The sequence below is a fragment of the Balaenoptera acutorostrata genome, chromosome 8 (genome assembly GCF_949987535.1).
Source record: "Balaenoptera acutorostrata chromosome 8, mBalAcu1.1, whole genome shotgun sequence".
Taxonomy (NCBI): domain Eukaryota; kingdom Metazoa; phylum Chordata; class Mammalia; order Artiodactyla; family Balaenopteridae; genus Balaenoptera; species Balaenoptera acutorostrata.
Window position 1 is genome coordinate 59126833 of NC_080071.1, and position 23155 is coordinate 59149987.

Below are 23155 nucleotides of genomic sequence, written 5' to 3' on the forward strand. Positions count from 1 at the left end.
GAGGTAGGTTAATGTGGGAAGCTGAAATCAAACAACGTCCGTGAAAGCCACACTGCCTTGCTGCTTAGTGCAGGCAAAATGCCAGCAGGGCGGGCCTGAGGCAGAATGGGGCAAAACCTGCCAAGCCAGATAGAAAGCCCCAGAGAGAGGAGAGAAAGGGAGATTAGAATGCTGACGTTAAATCAAAACAATTTTTTAAATGTTTATTTTTTATTGACGTATAGTTGATGTACAGTATAAGTTACAGGTGTAAAATACAGTGAGTCACAATTTTTAAAGGTTATACTGCATTTAGAATTATTAAAAAAATATTGGCTATATTCCCCACGTTGTACAGTATATCCTTGTAGCTTATTTTATACGTAATGGTTTGTACCTCTTAATCCCCTACTCTTATCTTGCCCTTCCCCTCTTCCCTCTTCCCACTGGTAACCACTAGTTTGTTCTCTATATCTGTGTCCACTTCTTTTTTGTTATATTCACTAATTTGTTGTATTTTTTAGATTCCACATATAAGTGACATCATATAGTATCTGTCTTTCTCTGTCTTACTTATTTCACTTGGCATTGTACCCTCCAAGTCCATGCATGTTGCTACAAATGGCAAAATCACATTCTTTTTTATGACTCAGTAGTATCCCATTATATATATATGTGTATGTGTGTATATATGTATATCTCACATCTTCTTTATCCATTCATCTGCTGATGGACACTTAGGTTGTATCCATATCTTGGCAATTGTAAATGCTTCTATGAACACTGGGGCACATGTTTTCTTTTCGAATTAGTGTTTTTGTTTTTTTTGGATATATACCCATGAGTGGAATTACTGGGTCATATTATAATTCTGTTTTTAGTTTTTTGAGAAACCTCCATACTGTTTTCCATAGTGGCTGCACCAATTTACATTCTCACCAACAGTGTACAAGGGTTCCCCTTTCTCCACATCCTTGCCAACATTTGTTGTTTGTGTTCTTTTTGATGATAGCCATTCTGACAAGTGTGAGGTGATATGTCATTGTGGTTTTGACTTGCATTTCCCTGATGATTAGGGATGTTAAGCATCTCTTCATGTGCCTGTTGGCCATCTGCATTTCCTCTTTGGAAAAATGTCTATTCAGTTCTTCTGCCCATTTTTTAATCAGGTTGTTTGTTTTTCTCTGGAGTTGTGTAAGCTGTTTATATATGTTGAATATTAACCCTTATTGGTCATATCATTTGCAGATATTTTCTCCCATTCAGTAGGTTGTCTTTTCATTTTATGAATGGTTTCCCTTGCTGTGCAAAAGCTTTTAAAATCAAAATAACTTCTGATGTGCAAAAGGAAGATTTCTCAATAGCAAACTGAATTTGCCAAACTAGATTTAAATTAGTAAAAGCAAAACAGGGGAATGTGATTTGGGAAAGGTAAAGCAGTTGCTAAATGAACCACTAACTAGCGGGCCATATTGTCACCTGACATCCTGCGCCGCTGCCTGCTTGACCCCGTTGGAACGCACTGTTTATGGCATGAGAACCCTTGCGGGATGCACTCATGTGCAGCTGCAAACAGTGGGCTTCGGGGTGAAGCTGCAGCAACAGACTCACCAGCTTGGGCTGTGGCAGTGAAGTAAAGGCCTTGTGTCTGAAGCATCGCCACCAAAGACAGCCTCTGCAAAACAGCCACTGCAGGCGTGAATTTTATGAGTTCTCCGCATGCAAACTACCATTAGTCACGCATTGATTGATCCATTGCTCCAGGAGCTTCATTTCCAAATGCAAAGGCAGCTTTTCAGCACAACCTCACTATAACACTGCCTTTGTCATCCACTCCTTATATTTTAAACCTCCTTCATAAGGAGGTTTTTTTTAGATTTAAATGCTTAGACCCCTATGACTGCTACATCTTGAATAGTGACACTGTGAGGTTCCTGTATTTTTATGCGTGCATATGATTGCCTGGGTTTCTCCATCTTTCTCAAACACATTTTCATAGAAAAATAAATGTAGTGAATTTATAAATAAAAAGGTGGAGAAACAATACTACTCTCTTCACATTAGCCAAGTACTATGATCAAAGCGGAAACTTGGCCCAGAAATTCACTAGAATTCAACATTACTATGGAATATCTAAGAATAGGCAGAAATTATTTTTTTCCTTTCTTTTTCCTCTTTTCTTTAAAACTCGACATTCCTGTTTTAATTGTGTCTTCCTCCAGGAGTTATATGCAATATTCATAGTTATATTTGATATCAGAACTCAGTTATTGACAATTTTCTAAGGATATGTTCAGTGCTAGGGTATTTAAAGTGACAAGGATAGATGTTTTCTATATCCTACCATGGTTGATTTTTTTTTTTTTTCTTTTAAAGAGGGACAGGCAAGAGTAGTATAAACATCTAAAGAAGAAGTATCTCTGTAAGCTCAGGTTTATATTATATTTTGCCTTAACATAATAAAATAAATTATGTTTTGCAGAGGAGAGACTGGAAACAGGGCAAACAGCTATTTTATGTTTATTCCATACTTCTAGGTCTTTACTGATCACACAACTGTGTAGGTGGATCGAAAACTTTTTTTTTTTAATTGAAGTATAGTTGATTTACAGCGTTATATTAGTTTCAGATATACAGCATATTGTTCAGTATTTTTACATATTATACTCCATTAAAAGTTATTACAAGATAATGGCTATAATTCCCTGTGCTGTACAATATATCCTTGTTGCTTATCTATTTTTTTCATAGTAGTTTGTATCTCTTAATTCCATGCCCCAATCTTGCCTCTCCCTGCTTCCCTCTCTCCACCAGTAACCACTATTTTGTTTTCTATATCTGTGAGTCTGTTTCTGTTTTAATATACATTCATTTGTTTTATTTTTTAGATTCCACATATAAGTGATATCATATGTGTTCTCTGTCTGACTTGTTTCACTAAGCATAATATTCTCTAGGTTCATCCATGTTGCTGTTAATTAATATTTAGAAGGGCATGACTGATGTGGTAATAATGATGGTAATTATTATTAAGAAATTTTATATAATACTAACCAATCATAGTGGCTTGAAATGCTAGAATTTTATTTAAAAGAACTACATTAGAAGGACAACACGTAATGTTTATACGTAACTCCAGCGCACTGGTGCCTGCTAGGCCAATTGTATTTAGTTTTGGACATGCACTGCTAATGATTCTCCCGGGTCAATGCAGGTGTTTTTGTTCTTGTTTTTCTTGGCTTCTCTTAAAAAAAAAAAGATAAATGGGGAGATTTGGGTCAAAGGGTATAAACTTTCAGTTACAAGATTAATAAGTTCTGGGGATCTAATGCACAGTATGGTGATTGTATACTGAATCATATACTTGAGAGTAGATCTTAAATGTTCTCACCACAAAAAAGAAGTGGTAATTATCTAATGGGATGGAGGTATTAGCTAATGCTATGGTGGTAATCATTTTGCAGTATATAAATGTATCAAATCAACATACTGTACACCTTAACTTACATATAACTTAAATATAATGATATATAAATATACATTTATCTACATATAAAATGTGTATATGACAAGGATAAATTAGAGAGAGAGAGAGAGCTATCTTTCTAACATGATGAATGAATAAGAAAGGACAACACAAAAGGATGGTTGAGGGATGCTCACAAGACCTAAGTCTTTTGCAAAGCCTTGTAGGCTGCGTGATCTGGTCCCTGCCCGCCTCTGGCCTCATCTTTGTATTTTGGAAGCCTTAGGCTCTGCCTCCCTCTATGCTCCCTCACCTGTAACTTGCTCCTCATTCATGCTGTTCCTTCTGCCTAAGATGCATTTCCTCTTAACCTCCCACCCATCGCTTCTCCCCTGTCCTTCAGATGTCAGCATACCTATATAAAGTCGTCTCCCTGTCCTATGATTTATAGCATTTATCACAGCATATAAGTATGTATTTATTTGTGTGATCATTTGAACAATATGTGCATCCCCCTCTAGTCTATAAGTTACAGGAAGTTTGGTGCCTTGTCACACAATAGACATTCAAAAATTATTCACTGAAAGGATTTTTAAACAGAGCAAGAGAAGAAGTGAGAAAGAACTTAGATTTGAAGAAGTTAATAATATTTTTTAAAATAGAGGCTAGAAAAACTAAGAACCGTAAAGTAGAGAAAAAAATCAAAGGATTCTTGTCACATATATACAACTGTGTGTGTGTGTGTGTGTGTGTGTGTGTGTAGAGTCCTTGATAATACCTACATATGTAGCATTTCTGAATGTCAAGATTCAAAGCCAGCTTTCTATAATGTCAGAACCTCTCCAAGTTATAAACCCATATCTTGTGCTGTTTTCTCATTATAATCTAAATACTCTTACATGTAGATCGATATGGAGTAGGCTGTCTATTTTCTAACATAATTAGGAAATAGGCTATGCTGCTTAATTGAGTGTTCTGGGCAATAGAATCACATTACACATTATCATACACATATATCCATAGTGCATGAATCTGATTACAATAAATTGCATGTAACTCTAAAACTCAATTTAACCATTGATGAAAACATGTAAGGATTGTGCAGTGCTTTTGTGGTCGTCATTATGGATGCTACTCACCTTGGCCCCATGTAGTACTCTCATATTTGTCAGTAGTGGCTGCAGTAATCCCCTTGAGAGGAAGCTGGGTGAGCCAGGTTTTGCTGAAGTGGATAGAGCGTCCTGTAGTAATTGCAAGTTCTGTGAGATGAAGGTCAATTAATTCTATTAGGCAAGAAGAAGGAGTGCAAACATGTGCAAAATTTGATTAATTTGAATTTTATAGGTCATTAAAAATTGAATATCAGCTTAACTTGTTGAAATCCTTAGCTCTCATATATGTATTTACTTTTACTGTTTTCAATGTTTGATTTTCAGAAGTGTGTTGGGGAACGTTTTCCGTATTATGGCTAAGATTGCTATTTCAAAAATACAATGTCCCACATTTTATATCTCTATAAAAATTAATGGAGTTTCACAACACGCTTCTGTGAACCTCACTATGACTGTCTCCACTGTGCAGATCAGAGAAGCTGAGGCATGAGGCTATTTCTGTAAATTTTCCAAAGATCCACCCTGAGCCCACGTAGAAGAGAGCCTGAGACAGAAAACTATCTGTGTCCTCACTGAAAGTACACCTTGGGTGCATTTGGAGTCTTGGGGGTAGGTTGGTGGGGGGAGTAGGTTGCAAAACCAGAGTTGGCTTTTCCCACGTGCTACTCCAGTCCTAACAAGGACGTCTCTGTAGAAATGTGTATTCAGGTAATGAGGCTATCAAGGTGATCACCAGGATTAATTTTTAGTGGTCTGAAATGCCTTGAGTATGCTTGATGGCAAGAAGGTAGATTAGTTGGCTTTTCAAGGCCTTTCTAACAGTTATTATTCTATCCAGTGAGAGAATAATATGGATGAAAAATATTCAAAATGTTTACCTTTCTCTTTCTTTTCCTCTCCTTTGCAGATCTATGCGGTTCGATCAGTTGTTCCCAACAAAAGCAATAATGAAATAGTTCTGGTGCTACAACAGTTTGATTTTAATGTAGATAAAGCAGTGCAGGCCTTCGTGGATGGTAAGTATACATGTCCCCTGAACCTGAAGATGTTAGAACTAGATATTCCATATATTCTGTATCTTTTTCCTTGAATGCATTGAATACCAATTATTCACTAATACTTTAATTTTCATTAAAATGTGCTAGGTTTTAAAAACACATCTACATATTAAGAGCAGAATTTGGAAGTTCTTTTTTCCTCATTGGGGGAAAAAAAAAAGTCAGACTGTAGAGAGTTTGCAAAGGATACCTATTATAATGCTACTAATTCAATTGTCAACCAGTCTGTCCAATTTGTTACTAAACATGTCCTTTATTTGATGGTGCCCTTGTTAATGGAGGATTATGTACTTTACTCCTGATCTGGGAAGCCTTCTCAACTCTTCAACCAGCATAGTTCTACTTGGCCTTATGACTGGAATCCTTGAACTTGATGCTTATGTAGCCTGAGAGGACTGGTTTAGTCTTTAATATCCTTAGTTTATGATTTTGAGATTACCTAATTAATCAGAATATCAGTTCATCTTATCTACCTCTAGAACTTTTTGCTGTCTAAAAAAGTTTGTTTTTTTGGACAGCCCATTGCCAGTGACGGTATAGAATCTAAAGTCTCAGGAATGTATTTATTCTATAAATGTATAACCTACTACTGCTTTAGATTTCCTATAAATTATGGGAAATTCTTCTCTCCTACTCAAATTAAAGTTCCATTTATGAACAGAGATCTCATACCTGTCCTTAGTTATCATATGTCTTCTGTCCCAGCATTAGTTTCTGTTTTGTCAGTATGGACTAACTAAACATAATCTGACCGAAAGGTCAGGGAAGACCTATCAGCACATTCCTTGGATTTACCCTAGTTACACTTTATTTGTTAAGGACAGTTTGATGTACTTCCTTTCCTAAGAGTAGAATAATCTTCCTAAGTTTCTACATATAGTACAGTTGCATCTCAGGCAAGGTCTTGGAACCAGGCAACAAACTCATATTCTGATATCTGCAGTCAGGGTTTAGGGTCCTAATTGAATTAAAAATGATTATCATTCAAAACAGACCTGCAGGCAGACCCACGGTGCATAACTTTTCTGACTGTTTTTCCTGCTTCATGTACCAGAATCTTTACTCACCAGATATAAATACAGAGAATGTGATTATTACTCCACCTTTGCAGCATTTAGTGCAGTTTGTCTCAAGAAAAAATTCGGGGAAACATGCATATCCTGGCTCAGATAAACTCTTTTCAGGTTTCACTTGCCAACATCACTCACATGGAAAAAAGCTTTAGGAAAGGAAAAAGGTTATTACCCCATGCCTCCCCAGCCTCAGCTGGATTGAGGCCCCGACATTCTCCATCATGAAAGTTTTTATTACAGAGTGACCCCTGATGAGTTGCACAGATACTCAGTAACTGAGGGACTGTCATCAAATCCAATCATATTTAAATGGAGCACCATGCTTGTCCTTGACATTTTCACCTTGTTGGTATTGAGGTCTCATTTTTAAAGACTCATCGATTGCTGAGAAACCTCATATCACTTTGGATGGGGACCACTCAGAAAACTTGTTTAAAAATCACTGAAAATCAGGAATAATTGTTAAGAATCATTTACGAGGCACACTAAAAGCACTCTTTCTGAGCGGCTTAAAAAACTTCAAGCAGTTTCAGTATAATTAAAGTTTAATAACAACGATTCCAAAACTGTCTGTAAACATGGTTATTTCTTCTTCAGAATTACCCTGTAAAAGCTTGTTGTGCAAATTGCAAATAGAATTTATGTCAAACTATGCAAATTAGAGGAATAATTGAATATTGCAGTTGAAAGCAGTAAGCAACTCACCTCCTTCCTCTGATTAAAAAGAACAGTATTTAACATTTTTTTAAATTTAATTTTATCTGGAAAACTGAAGTTGAGCTATAAGTAAGAACTACCCTAATGATTATTAGCCACTGGTGTGACTTACGAAGTAACCTAGTGAAAGTGACTTCCTAAAGTTCTTCAAAAGGAAAATACTGTGAAACGTTAATTCTCTGGGCAAATTAGAAAAAGACCAGCCCAGTTAATAAAAAGACTGAATTATAGCTTACTTTTAAGTGCAGTCTTATTATTTCAAGTACATGTAACACAAAAGGCCTAAGAGGGGCATTGAACTGGAAATTCTGAATGGATAGGAATAATTAGCCTTTCTGAATGTTAGTCCAAACACTATGGCCTTCTACTTATCAAACAGTAACAGTAGACTCAATAATTGGGGCCCTACTAATTTGAAATTTGTTATAAAGACCGGCCTGAAGTTTATCTTTGTTTAGCCAACACACTCATTGTAGAGAACTATTAGTATAATGAGACTGTATGAGAATGCTTAAAATTGTTAAAAGGATGCATTTAAGAGCTACTCTTTTAGAAGCACCTATTTAAATGAGAACAACTGGTCTACTCATTACCAATAACTTATTGTTGAAATTACCCCCAGCATAGTTGGAATGAGTGAAGAACTTACTTAGACTACATGAAGATACTTATTGTAGCTGACCAGTGGTTAAGCATTTCTTTTAAAATGTTTTCTAATTTAATCAAGTTAGGCTTTTCCTCTGCATCTGAGCAATGCCACGTATGCATGTGAATGGCATTGACAGAACCGAGGACTCAACTTATTTGATGAGCTTCTTTTGTTTCAAAGTGGAACCTTGCAAAGACTGCATCCCATCCCTATTCACAGTGATGAGAGCAAAGCTAACATCAGATCATCTGTCCTTCTTATCACCCTGCAGGTTGTGAACATAATGAGTAGAGGCAGAAAATGAGCAGGAATAGCCAAACAAAAAGTTAGGATTCACATGGTTAATAATATTCAAAATCTCATGTTTAGCCCGGAAGATTAGAGGTATTTTGATTCATATATCAAAAAGAACAATTTTAATTCTACCTATGGCAATGAAGCTATCAGAAAATTCTCAAGATATATTTCATTTTCTCTAAGACAACATAATGATAAAACAAAGTAAGCTTCATGTAGTGGGGCTTAATACTTTGATAAAACCAAGGTCATGCGGTGAATTTAATGAAAATCTGGAAATAAAAAATGAAACTGGCATTTTTATTAAGGTAGGATGTATCAAAACAAATGAAAAAGCTGAAAAAAAAATCGCTACCAAGATGGAAAGACAGAGATGAATTTTGTGTGGTGCTTTATTACGTGAATGCATGTTGAAGATTCTTTGTCTTTGTCTAGGCAGTGCAATTCAAGTTCTAAAAGAATGGAATATGACAGGAAAAAAGAAGGTAAGATTGATATTGATTGTACATTAGTAACATCTTCCATCAGAACCTTCATGGTTGTTATCATTTTAACAAGGCTGCCAATTTTGTGCTTCTTTCAAATATGTTAATATGTACACCCAGGAAGCTTCCAGATTCACGACTCTCTTACATTACCAGCCACCCTCCCTACTAATGCCCTTGTTTTCTGTTCAAGTGTTTTTAACCACCAGGTGTGCTTTAGAAATCCCAGAGTTTTCTTTTTAAGTATTAAGGCGAGCCCAACCGGAGAATTCAAAGGATTCTAGACATTAACTTGCCTGAACGTATCCTGTAGCACAAAGGAAAAAATTAAGGAGTGTTTTAAAGATACTTGAAAAGCCCTAAATATATTTTCACATGTTTTTCCAGCTGAGAGAATCTGTCCAGGGCTGCCCCGAGATACTTTTTTCCTGAGTTCTAATAAGCTAGATTTTTAATAAAGGAAGAAAAAAAGAAAGCTCCTTAAAGCCATAGTAAGTAAGGGACCTGTTTTCCCTTCTTTCGAACCCTGACAGACTGACTGCTCCTTGAGAACAGAGGGGAGATTTTACTCTGCCCCTCTGAAGTTATTTTGCTTTCTTGTCTAGTCACACAGTCTCGACTTCTGGGCACACATGCGGTATGCAGCACACACACTGGCCTCTGTCTCCAGAACACGCCTTTCTGGTCTTGTGAGTGTTTACAGGCACTCACTAGCTCCAGTGAGGTGCTGCTTCCTTCTTGTTCTTGGCCTGTAACCTGTTTCGTGACTTTCACAAAAAGTCCGCTTCTCTTTTCAAAGTAACTGCCCCGCCCATTCCCACTATTCCCAGAGAAGCCTTGTGTTTTGGGAATCCCAGGATATACCCTTTCCACTGAGGGAAGATCACAGGCCTGTGACACAGGTTTTAAACAAACACAAAAAAGCAGTACTGCTTTCCTAAAATCCCAAGATTACTGAAATTACTGGAATGATCCTTTCCTCCTTTTTCTCCTCCTAGAGAATTAACATGGAGAATTCATGGAGAATAGGAAGAATTATGAAAAAATTTTTTTAACCTTTGTATGCCACCGTCTTTGACAATCTCTGCTTCTCTTTAATCATAGCTTCCCAGGCTTCTATGTGAGATGAAGACAATTTGCAGGTGATTGAAAGGCAGTATTTATACTTACCTGGAAGAATTTCAGATGTGTGGTTTGGGTATGAAATTTCTCTGATGTGAAAAATAGAGTAGATGGCAGCTGCAGACCCAACTCATTACTAAGCCTCCCTCTTAGAGGTTCAGTGGGAAAACTGTCTCCCCAGCCCAGGAGACGCAGGGCTTGTGTGGGAATAAGTTCCCGTGGGCCTTCCTTCACTCAGTCAGTGCACTTCTCTCCCCTGGAGGAGCCCTTACTCAGGGGCATGATCGTGGCTTCAAAGGAAAAGAAGGAGAGTGGGGAGGAGAATCAAGAGAAAACTGTTTCTTTTTACTTCTTTTCCAAATGTGTTGAAGAACAAAGCCGGGCTGATGTTTAGCTGGTGGGACACTGATGCAACAGGCGGGACAGGGTCTGCCCTGATGGCCCCCATGTCTGTTCTCATTGGCTGAGGCCTGCACCAAGGTCTAACCATTTTCAATTATCTAGAATGCAGGGTTGTGTTATTTTGAACTAAATGTAATTGAAATCTTGTAATGCCGTTCAGGTAGCAGCCGAGAGATCCAGATACAGCTAGCTGCATGATGCGAATCCAGGTGGACCCACGTGGGTTCGACGTTCCTTTGTAGCAGTTGTCCACTCCAGCTTAAGTATTCATGGGGATGATTCCCGGACAGTGACAGCAAGCCAGGGATCTCCTGGTTGGTTGGTGCCTTTTCCTAGACCCAACCTGGACTTTGGGGATCTGACTCTACTTCCTCCTTTTGCAGGGACTTGCCTGCCTCTTTTGTACCAGGCCTCCCCCTGCCTCTCTTCCCCCCCACCCCAGAGGATCAGAACCTTAGTGTCCTCCCTGAGCCCCCCCCCCACCACCGCATCATCTCTTTAGGAAATCAGACCTCTTCTCCAATAGCACAATAGCTGAATTCAAGTTCTTCCAGGGCAGTTATCACAAAACTCTACTGTATGACCATTCAGATATGTAGCAGCTCAAGGTGCTCAAATAATGTGTCAGCTATTGAAGCCATTTCCTGCTGCTGTTTTCCTTTTAAAGAAAACTTTTTGTTTACTATGCTTACGAGGTAAAAGTTTATACAGCTCATTGTAGGGAAGAAGATATTTACATTAACTTGGGTAGTTAATAAAGACATAGGTGTTGTCACCCATTCTATTAGAAGAACCAGAAAACAAAAAAGGGGTAACATATCTTATTTTGGTCTCTCAGGTTCACCTTCTATTTCAAGGGTGTGAGCTGAATAATCTTATCTTCTCATTTGTTTCTCATTCTAGAACAATAAGAGAAAAAGAAGCAAGTCCAAGCAGCATCAAGGCAACAAAGATGCTAAAGACAAGGCAGAGAGGCCCGAAGCAGGGCCAGTGCAGCCACCGCCGCCAGAGATACAGAATGGCCACGTGAACAGCTGTGAGAAGGACAGCTCGTCCACTGATTCTGCCAGTGAAAAACCAGCCCTCGCCCCCCGTGAGAAAAAGATCTCAATACTCGAGGAACCTTCAAAGGCACTCCGCGGGGTCACAGGTCAGTTACTCTTAAGTAAAGTTGCTTAGGAAGACATAGAAGAAAAGGATGCCAAGGGACCCACGGGGACAGTCATTGCTACTGTTGATGTTGTTGGAAGGGAGAGATTGTTCTTTTATGGTGTCCACAGATTCAAGCGGTCTTCTCGCAGGATGGTGGAGGCGGGGAGGAAGGTGACAAGGCTAAAGAAGAAGTGTGCAATCTAGCCCTGCACTAAGTCAGAGGGTTTTTTTAATCTAAAAAGTATAGTTCTAGTCTGTATTGGGATCATCAGGAAAAAGGAAATTCCAGTTTAAAGAAATTTTCTTTGTAGACACTTTTGCTGGGATAAGGGAGGGATAATTGGTGACCAAAGGAAATGTTATTAAAGTGTAGGCCAAGTTATTTTAACTCCTGGTATTTTGTATTATGTTATAGAATATATATCCCAGGGTGTTAGAATCTGGAATGTTAATTACTTGTGCTATAACTGTATATTCATTACTCAACAAAAGACTACTTAATCAACTGTATGACCTTGGGGGCATCATTTCATCTCTAGTGTCCCATTTCTTTTCTGCAAAATAAGGCAGCTGTACAGGAATCTACTAGATCAGTGGTCTTCAATACTGTCTGACCCAATGCTCCACTTTTATATCAAATACTAAAATAAAATTCATAGATAATATAATCTACCTAGAAACAAAATGTCAATAATATAAAAACATAGGAAGTTCAAGAACAGCTAAAATAGAAGGCCTAATAAAATGGCCAGATGTTCACACCCAATTATAATGAATCACATTGCACTTAAAAGAAGGGAAACAGTAGTCAACTGGATAACATGAACACTGTTTCTTTATATGTGATATGTGAAGTAAGAACTAAATAAGTATATTTTTATGTAGACATGGGATCACTGTGAATGCAGCTGCTACAAATACAGACTGACAAGTGCTGATTGTCAACTCAAATAATGTGACTGCCCATGTGATTGGCCACGGGATTTTTCAAATGGTGAAAAATTCTTGGTAAAGTTCTGAACACCAAAGAGTACAATTTTCTCTTAATTTCCACAGTAGTTGAACCCTAGAAATCCAAGTAAACCTTGGAAGTCCATAGGAAAACTGTACAAAAAATACTTGGGTTTACATGTCATGTGTCTAGGAGGATGTGAGAAAGTTCAGGTCACAGGGCAGTTCTTCGTTGTGTGGGATTCCTGTGATTGTGAGTCATTTAGCATCCTGCCCCCAACACCCACCCATACACAATCATTTAGATAAATTTTAAAAGTGCCCTGTTTTTCAAAATGCCTCCTAAGAAAAACCAAGGATGAATAAGACAGGGACCCTACTTGAGAAGAGTTTAGTCTAGCAGAAAAGACAAGTGCAAACAGAAAAATCACATGGTAACCAGTATTGAATCAGGGATACCATGAGGAAGCATTAAATAGCTGACACCATATGACACACAAGGAAGTTTTTTAATTGCTCACAAAGCTCTAATTTTCTTCCATAAACACATTACCTAACAACACTATTAATAGTGCTATAATTCAGATAATCCTTACTACACAATGATTTCTTAAAAACAAACAACGAAAATAACCTACTTCTATTTAGAATCTGGATTTTCCAGTAATCTTTTAATTCAGCTTTTCCTCTGCCTACAATTTTGAGAATGTTTTGATTTATAGTCAGGGCAGGAGAAAGAAATTAAATAATCGAGTGGCACATTCCCAACTTTGCTTGTGATTTGCCTTCACACCAATTATTTCAAAATCTAATTACTCAAGTTGCTGTTGTGATATCAATCATACACTAAAAGCCCAGCACATATAGTTGTTCATTTACTTATAATTTATATCTTCTTCCTAAAACAATTTCACTAACTCTATCAAGTATATGACATTAGAGCAAATGCAGTATTGAACCGCTTCACTTCACAGTGGATAGCTGCCTTGAAAGTTAAGTACCCATCAGACGAGTTCTCTGTACCAGGGGGCTTTTGTGAACCCTATCATGAAACTTTTGGTGAAGAATACTTTATTGCACAAAGAGCCATCCCAATATCCCTTTGGTTTTATAAGCTTAGCATGAAGGCATCGAGGTATGTCAGTATTGTTTGTTAATAACTAATAATACAAATCTATCACTCATGTAAATTTTTCTGTTAAAGAATAAAATGATGATAATGGAAGATTATTAGATGTTTTTGCAAAAGGAAGGGAATCCTCCTGGTTGACCATTCATCAGCAGCTCACTTATTGTGATCATAAATTTTAAAACGAGTTTATAACTAGTTAAGTTTTCCTTCCCAAAGATAATGAAGGTTCATCAGGAAGTTGATGCCAAAACTGTCAAATGACTCTGAAATGCTTATTCAGTCTATCAGAAATGCTGAGACCTCTGCTAGGTATTTCACAGATGAGTGTTGGGTCTTGGGCATTCCGCACCCCATTTTGAGTAGACCTTTGGAACTGAAAAGGATGGGAACGATTCCTTACTCCCCTCACTTTATAGCTGAGGAAACCAAGGCCCTTGGGTCGAGAAACTGAGAAGACCCACACCCGGGGGTAACTCTCTTTGGTTAGCAAAAGCCTGACTCAAATCGATGCAATTTTATGCACATGTTCGAGAGTTATTGCTAAAACCACAGGCTCCCTCCCTTACTCCTAAAAGATGTATAATTGAAAAATTAGGAAAAAGTAATCATAACAAAGCTAGATAATATTCTGTACTTGAGTGAGTTCGAAGTATGAGCCTAAAAGAAATCTCCAGTCTGCTAGTGGTAGAGCATTTATCAAGCTCTCCAATAATGAAACTGCCTCAGGAAAGCCTGCTCTGAATGCTCAGCTGGGCAGCAGGCTGTGAACATGTGGAATGCATGTTTTATCTTTTTATAACACCTTGACATTCAAGATCTCTCTTTTTAAAAGTTTTTAAAAGGATCATTTTCTGGTAGGAGAAAAGTTAGCTTTAAGATATATGCAGGTGGTTCCAGGGTGTTAGTGTGACTTCCCACATGAAAAATAACCACCCAAAGCATCATCGTTTCAGGCTGTAAATATAGTACTGTCGAGTGGGACAACACTGCATATCAGCATGTAGCTTTGAAGTTGGGGAGTTTGATTTAAACTTAGTACAAAATTACTTTTTTAAGCCTTGGAGTAGTTTTTTCTGTATTTCAGAATTTTTAATAACAGCTCAAATTAGATCTTTTACATAATCCAATCAAGATCATCTGCGTCCAAGTACAAACTCAGACAAGGAGTAGATCAAGATTTAGTTTTACCAAATGTAATGCCAAGGATCATTTTTATTTCTAAGGCTCCATCTAAATGACTAAAGCACGTTATAACCTTAGGGTTCAGTCATCTTAAATATTGCCCCTGCTGTATTTTTCTTAAGGCTCAGATTGCTGAAATGTATAGGTGCTTATCACCGTACGGGCCAGAATAGGAATTCAGATTCCTGTGTTGTCTTTCTCCCTCTGGACACAATTCCCATCCAATAGGAAAGGAGCAGGATTATGGGCCACCAACTGGCTCCGTTGAGATAAACTTGGGGGCGGGGCTTTCCTTGTCTTCAGCTTCTCTTCCCAGCAGGCTTCCTTTATATCCTCTCATCTTGTCAAGCGTCCTGGGAAGCCAGCTCTTCTGTTACCTGTTACTTGTCTCAAACAGAAGGCCCCAGGCAGTGTTCACTGACCTCCACAAACCAGACTTCGCCGTCTGCCCTGTACTGGAGGACAAGAGCAGCTCCATCGTTTTACCTTTGCAGTGCAGATTCTGTGTTTGGCATGCCTCTGGCACAGACCTGCTTTCTCACTCTCTAGGTGAACTGAACCAAATGTGAGAGAAAGGGTCCTGTTATTTTAGAATGTTGGCTGCTTGTCCTTCATTTGTGCTTCTTATTAAAAAGCAACAACAACAACAGACTGTTTTACAATATTTTTATGGTGTGAGGTTCCCTATAGGATTTCCAAGCAGATTTTTTAATGCTGTTGTTGGCCCTAGCTACAAGATTATCTCCCCTGCTTTTCTAAACCCTATATTGGACCAGAGGATTAGAAAAGATCAACAAGAAAGCAGCTTGCCGAGAACATTAATAGAAAAGCCAAACGTGTATATTCCAGGATTTCAGCCGTGCCAGCTCTCAGATGGAAGCAACATAATATCATAGCTAGGAACCAGGGCTTTAGCGTTAAACATGTTTGGATTCAAATCTTGGCCTTGTCACTTACTAGGTGTGTGACCCTGGACAAGCTAACCACTCTGCGTCTCTATCTTCACCTACAAAATATTCTACTTTACAAGATTGTGCTGAGCAGTAAATGAGATACATAAAGTGATCAGCACAGCATCGGCACAAAGTCAACCCTCAAATCATTTCTTTATCTATCCAGGAAGTATTTTAAGCATCTAACATGCGCCAGGAATTCTTCTAGAGGAAGTAAACAAAATTTAAAAGTTTTTGCCCTCATGGAGAGATGCATGGTAAAGCAGAATACAGCTGAATGATTATAGATTATAGTAGATGTTGTGAAGGCAGCAAGTAGGAGAAAGACTGGGGCAGGAAGGGAAGTGTGGGTAGCAACTTCAGATAAGGCCATACGTGACATGAGTGAATGAAGAGGAGACATGGACGCTGAGACATTGAGGCTGAGGACGCCCCCTGTTCACATTCTCTCACATCACGCTATCTTGGTCTGCACAGCCAATGTTTTATTTAAACTTTAATTAAGGATTATTTTAGCTGAAGCCCTTGTAGAGTTATAACCATTGGTTTTTAATTAAAGATATAGTACTTTATTAGTATATATAGCTGACATTAAGTACTGTCATGTGAACAGGCGTTTTGAAGCTTATATTTTAGAGCACATTTATCATTATTCTCACTCTATTATTTTGGCATCAGATCCTTGGTGTTAACTCTCGTTTGTAGTTGTTTGTTGTTCAGTCTCAACATCTGCTTCCAGTAGCACTGTGTCTGAACTGTTCAGGTAGTATTAGGGGTGGCCTTACATTGTGTTTTCAATGGCTTAGGCCTCTGCTTCCTTTCTGTGTGTGTGATAAAGCAGAAAGAGATGGAGACAGACATAGGATGTATCGACCCGAGGACACAGGATATTAAAACCCCTCGGGTGTTTTTCTGTTACCTGGGTACGGTGAAATCCAGAGCCCTCTCCCTTCTCTTTCTCATTTGAAAACTACTTTTGCTGCATCCTTACAGCAAAACCACAAACCTACTCATCTCTGAATAGCTGATACCTTCGTAACTTCCCACTCAAACCTTGTTACGGCAGTTTCAGTTAAAAACAGACTTAATTAAATGGAATGCACTCCTTGAAAAGAATAAAAGGCCTTACCTTTTTCTTTCTTAATTTTGAACAAAGATCTAAATGGTTCTATCAAAATGCTATGAGAATTAAGCCTGTTTTTCAGAGAAATAAGTCTGCGAAACAAATCAAGTTAACATGCCTACCTTGTGTCATTGACAGCTTATTAATCCATCGACTTTGTTATCTATTATCTTTTAATGTAAATAAACCTGTAAAGGTATTAATGACGTATGGGACCTTGTAAAGACAATGGAAATTAAACTAAAAGATTGGTTTCCAATTAGAAAGTTTCCAGCTTTTATGCCCTCTGAGCTGATCAAGTCTTATAGAATGTGAATAAAATAATAAAGTCTATCTGTATTTGATAAAGAAGTTATGAAAAGGCAGAACTGACTGACATTATGTCTTCTGAATAAACCTGTTTTGGTCTCTGTTCCAAAGTTATTGGTTCCTCTGAATTTCTGTTAATTAGCCTGTCATGTAGAGATAGAAGGATGATGAAAAATGCAAATTAAGGTGTACAATAATTGTAATGTGAAAAGAGTTTTCTTGGGGGCCTCTGCTGCTCTAGGTGTCCACTCATTAATCTCCTGGCATTCACTCTGTTCCCCTCTAAATCATTCTCTATCCTGTAATCTTTTCAGATAACATATGTTTGAACTCTTAAGATAAAGACCAGAAGTCTTACCCTCTCCTGCAAGCCCAGCATATTCTGGCCCCTGTGTCCCGTTCCAGCCTCATTGCACAGCATGTTCATTCTTGCTCTCTGCTTCAGCCATACTGGTCTCCTCTTAGTCCCATGTACTGGCCATGTAGAGCAGTCAGGTTCAAGTCAGGAGACAGAAGCCACACTGGTTATTTGGATGGGAGGAATGTAATAGGAAGAATTGCTAACTAAAACTGTAGGAGGTAGCTAACTACTAAAAGGGGTAAGTAAGGACTCTCAGGGGTCTAGATGTGTCAAGAGAGCAGTTACTATCTCCAGGAAGGCTGGACAATAAAGGAACTAGGACTGGGAGAGTCCCCCAGTCTAAAACTGAGACTGACCTCATCAAACAAGGTGTGTGGCTACCCGGAGGAACACGCATGCTGCCTTGCGGTGGCAAGAAATCTTGGCATAGAGCCTGGCCCAAGCTGTTCTGTAGAAGAAGCCCACCATTGCCATAGAGTGTAGATAGACTGGAACTGCGCAAAGCCACTCTCAGGGCGGGGGAGCCAGGGAACATGGCATGAGAGTGCAGCTGGAGCTCCTCTGCATGGCTGCTGGCTCCTGTGGTGAATAATAATAATAATGATGGACCAGAACCTAGACGGGAAGTGTATTTCTGTCTTCATTGCCTTGCGGGGCCCCTTTGTTGCCCTCTACTGACAAAGCTAACATTCTGCCAGTTGGCAAAAGAGAATTGTTTACAGGGTCCAGCTCCAGTATCACAAAGTAGGGCAAAGAAGAGTGGATTTGGAGTTGAGAGACAATAACTTGATAACTGCCTCAAATACTGTCCCTGCCTGGAATGTACTTGCCTGCCCTCTTCATCTGATTAGTTTTTCATGCAATTTCAGGTGAGCTTAGTTGTTACTTCCATGGAGAATTCATTCTTGATATCCCTAAGTCAAATACTCCAATTGAGGATTTCATATACTGTGTACTTTTCTTTCATAACACTTAACACAGCTGTAATTCTACATTTGTTTGTGTGGTGGTTTGATTTATATGTCTTCCTATGAGACTGCAAGTTCTATAAAGATGGGAACCACAAATGTCTTTCACCACTGTTGTGTTTTTGGCGTCTAGAACAATAACTGGACATGATAGGAACTCAAACAAGCCTTTTTCATGGTTGTATTGAATTATTAATGATAAAATATGTGGATAAGTGTAGGTGAATTAAAAAGTTTAAGTTGCTGTGCTGCTTTTTAAAGATAATTATGGATTTTGTATTTCTGGTTTTAAAAGGCATTTATATTAATTGGAGAGATATGAAAAATGCAGTAAGGTTTAAGGGGAAAAATATCCTACCTCCCAGAAAAAAACACTGTTAAATTCCATTTCAGAATCTTTTAAATGCACAGATATACAGGGGTTGTTTTTACAAATATTATATAACGGGTGAACTTTTGTATTCTGCTTTTTACTTAACATGACATTATAAACATTACCTCATCATTGTATGTTCTTTAAAAACATGACCTTAATGGCTGCAATTTGCCATGTTTATTTTAATTATTCCCAAAATGTTGTCCATGTGCATTGTTTCCATTTGTTTGCTATTATAAATGATGCTGTAGCAAACATTTCTTGTATATAAATCTTTATGAACAATTATGATTATTTCCTTGGCATATTTTCTTTGAAGTGGAATTATTGGGCTCAAAGGGTATGGATATTTTTTAAGTGCTTAATATATTGCTGTCCAGAAAGATTGCACTAATCTCATTGTTTTTATTTGTAAAACTGATTAGTAGAAAGATGGAACATTTTTAAGATGTTTAATTTCCATTTACATTTCTTCTTTCGTGAGTATTTAAGAACACTAAGATCAATGATTAAAGAACTACCAATTACTTTATTATTGGTTATCATAAAACACTATTGAATTCACTTAAGTATTGGTACTTTTAAGAGAATGGTAATGCTTTAAGTAACACAGATATTAGCAATTTTAGGCATTATTTTATAACAACAAAATTAGTTTTTGTTTATCGGTTTTTTCTAGATAGAACTACTTTACAATGCTAAGTTAATTGTCATCAAATGATGTGATTTACTGAAATTACATTTGTATAGGAGACTATGAAATCATCTTAACTCAATGGGTTAAAATAATTGTTTTAGAACTACTCTGTATTTAAGACATCCTTTAAATTTAGATTTGAATTCTGCATATACTTCCTTCAGTCTACTTTTAAGTACATGAGGCTTTCACTAAAAAGTAGAAGCTAAAGAGAAAAAGGAGTTTTCAGAAACTTTCAAATTGAACACATACATGGCTGTACATATATTATGAAAATCTTTGAATCTAAGTTCACGTATTTCTCCCAAAAGGAAGATTTGTTTTCTCTGGTGCTGTTAACAAAAAACAACCACCACAGTTCATGTATTGCTCTGTAAAATAAATCAAGTCAAGGACAAGTCCAATATGTAAGTTGATACTGAGATTTAGTAACTGGAAAATTGATAGTTCTCAGTATTGGCAAGAGTTAAGTGTGAGAACAATTGCATGCATTACAGCTGAATGTCAGTGGGTCCAAGTGACTGGAAAATAATTCGGCAAAGCATATCAAGAATTTTTTAAGAAAAAGAAAGGCATGAATTTATATCTTCTTCATCATAAACCCCACTGAATTATAGTAAAGGATTTTTAAATATAGAAATCCACAATAATGAAGAAAAGGGAAAAGAGGGCCTCAATTTCTAGAGGAAGGAAAGTAGGTGGAAGAGGATTGACTGATGAAGCGGAGTATGGGAAGCTGCAGCATAGAATTCAGAGGGAGAGAGCTTTGGGAGGGAGGAGGCTGACTGCTGTCAGAAAATGGGGAAACTCTGGACTTGGAGTCAGCAGATAGGATGTGGGGCAAACTTAAGAAAAGAAATATAAAACAGGGTAATTAAATAAAGGTATTTTAAGGAACAGTCTACTATCCCCTTACCTACTTCCATTCCAGCTTGTTTTATAAGATGCCTAACATTTGCCTTCAAGGCAAAAGGCAGGGTGGGGGGAGCAGAGAGTGATATGCTGGTATTTTAATGACTTATTAGAACAAAATACAAAACTCTTTAGAGGAAAATAACAAAATCCAATGTTTCTCAATGTGTCATCCACAATATTCAGTATCCAGTTTAAAAAATTACTAGACATGGGAAGAAGAAAATGTGACCTATAGTGAAGGAAAAGATTAATCATAAGAAGCAGACCCATAGACAACCCAGATGTTGGAATCAGCAGATAAGGATTATAAATATGTTTTAAAATTTTACCAAAAAAAGGTGAAGAGAGGAGAATTTTAGGAGAGATAAAAAGAATAAAATGGAAATCCTAGAACTAAAAAGTACAGTAACTGAATTTTTTTGAAAGTCATCAGATGCCTTTGGCATCAATTTGGACAATAAAGACTAAAGGATCAGTGAACTTGAAGACAGGTCAGGAGAAATCATCCAAACTGAAGAACAGGGACTTCCCTGGAGGTCCAGTGGTTAAGACTCCATGCTTCCACTGCATGGGGCATGGGTTCAATCCCTGGTCGGGGAACTAAGATTAATTAATTAATTAATTAAAAATAAAAATATACAAACTGAAGAACAGAGAAAAATAAAAGAAAAAACAAAACAGCAACAAAAAGCAGAGCCTCGGTGACTTAAGGGACAGTATCAAGCAGTCTCACAGATATGCAGTAGGAATCTCAGAAGAAAAAAAGAAGAGAATGGAGGGAGGCCGCTTATGAAGAAACAATGGCCACAGTTTTTCCAAACTCAGCATAAAACAACAACCCACATATCCAAAAAGCTCAGCAAAATCCAAGCAGAGTAAATGATAGAAAATCACACCAAAGCATATCATAGTCAAACTGCTGAAAATCAAAAGTGAAGACAAAAATCTTAAAAGCAGCCAGGGGAAAAAAAGACACATTGCAAACAGGAAACAACAAAAAGAATAAAGGTTGACTTCTCATCAGAAACAATATGGGCCAGAAAACTCTAGAATGAAATCTGTAATGTAATGGGAATAACTGGCAATACAGAATTGTATATCTAGTGAAAATATCCTTCAAAAAGGACGGTAAAGCTAAGATAATTTCAGATAAACAAAGGCTGAAAGAATTCATCAACAGCAGACTTGCACTACAAAACAAGCTGAAAGATATTCTTTAGGCTGAAAGTAAATGATACCAGATTGAAATTTGGATCTGCTGGAAGAAATGAAAACTACTGAAAATGGTAAATATATGGATAAAAAGAAAAGGTTTTTTTCCTCTTATTTTTTTTAAAAAAACAATTGACTGTGTAAAGCAAAAACAGTAACAATGTATTGTGAGGTTTACAACAAATGTAGAGGTAAAATATATGACTATAAATATACAATTGACAGGAGTGGGTAAGTGGAATTATACTATTGTATGGTTGTTACATTATATATGAGGCAGTATAATATTGATTCAAAGGACACTGTAATAAATTAATGATACATACTGTAATCCTTGGAACAGTCTCCAAAGACAAAGAATGAAGAGGTATCACAAAAAAAGATAAGACTAACTATTACTTGAAAACAAATTCACCTAAAAGAAGTAAGGAAAAAGATCAAAGAAATAAAGGATAGACACAACTCAAAATGGTAAACATAACCCAGTAATACCAAAAATTACATTAAATGGAGATGGACTAAAAACTCAAATTAAAAAGCAGAGATTGACAGCCTGGATAAAATAGCAAGACCCAACTATATGCTGATTACAAGAGATGCACTTTACATAGAAAGAGAGACAGGCCAAAAGTTAAAGGAGAAAGGAAAAGGTATACTATCCAAAAGGTAAGCATAATAAAGTTGGTGAGGCTATATTAACATCAAAGAAGATTTCAATACAAGGAATATTACCAGAGATAATTAGTATCTTTTCATAATAATAAATTGATCAATTCCTTAAGACATAACAACCCTAACTTTACATGCACCTAACAACAAAGCTTCCAGACCCATGAAGCAGCAATTGATAGAACTAAAGAAAGGGAGAAATCCACAATAGTTATGGGTTTTATCACCATTTTCTTCGCAACTGATAGAGCAAGTATATTAAAAATCAGTAAGAGTGTAAAAGATTTGAACAATATTATCAACCAACTTGACCTAATTGACATTTGTAGTACACTACACCCAACAACTTCAAGAGCACATGGCATTTTCACCAAAATAGACCAATCACTGGACCATAAAATAAGTTTCAAAGCAAAATTTAAGTATTGAAATCTTTAGAGTATGCTCTTTGACCAAAAATAGAAGTAAATTAACAATTAATAACAATAAGATATCTAGAAAATTTCCAAAAATTCAGAAGTTAATCAGCCTTCTAAATAATTCATTGGTCAGGAATTCCCTGGTGGTCCAGTGCTTAGGACTCCCGCTTTCATTGCTGAGGGCCCAGGTTCAATCCCTGGTCAGGGAACTAAGATCCCTCAAGCTACACTGTGCGGCCAAAATAAATAAATAAAAATAAATAAATAATCCATTGGTCAAAGAAAAAAATTCACAAGAGATACTAGAAAATATTTTGAACTACATCATAATGAAAATACAATAACCCAATTACCAATGTCGGTAATGAAATTGACC

At 37.2% G+C, this 23155-nt stretch overlaps 1 protein-coding gene across 5 annotated transcripts in view; it reads left to right on the forward strand.

Annotated features, from left to right (window-relative positions):
• Positions 1-23155, forward strand: part of SPATS2L (spermatogenesis associated serine rich 2 like) — a 166608-nt gene that overhangs the window by 100362 nt on the left and 43091 nt on the right. For all 5 annotated transcript variants that reach the window (XM_007190488.3, XM_057550926.1, XM_057550924.1 and 2 more), the window contains 3 exons: positions 5465-5573; positions 8787-8836; positions 11264-11510. In XM_007190488.3, coding sequence (XP_007190550.1) covers positions 5465-5573; positions 8787-8836; positions 11264-11510 — 406 coding nt within the window. The remainder of the gene's footprint in view (positions 1-5464; positions 5574-8786; positions 8837-11263; positions 11511-23155) is intronic.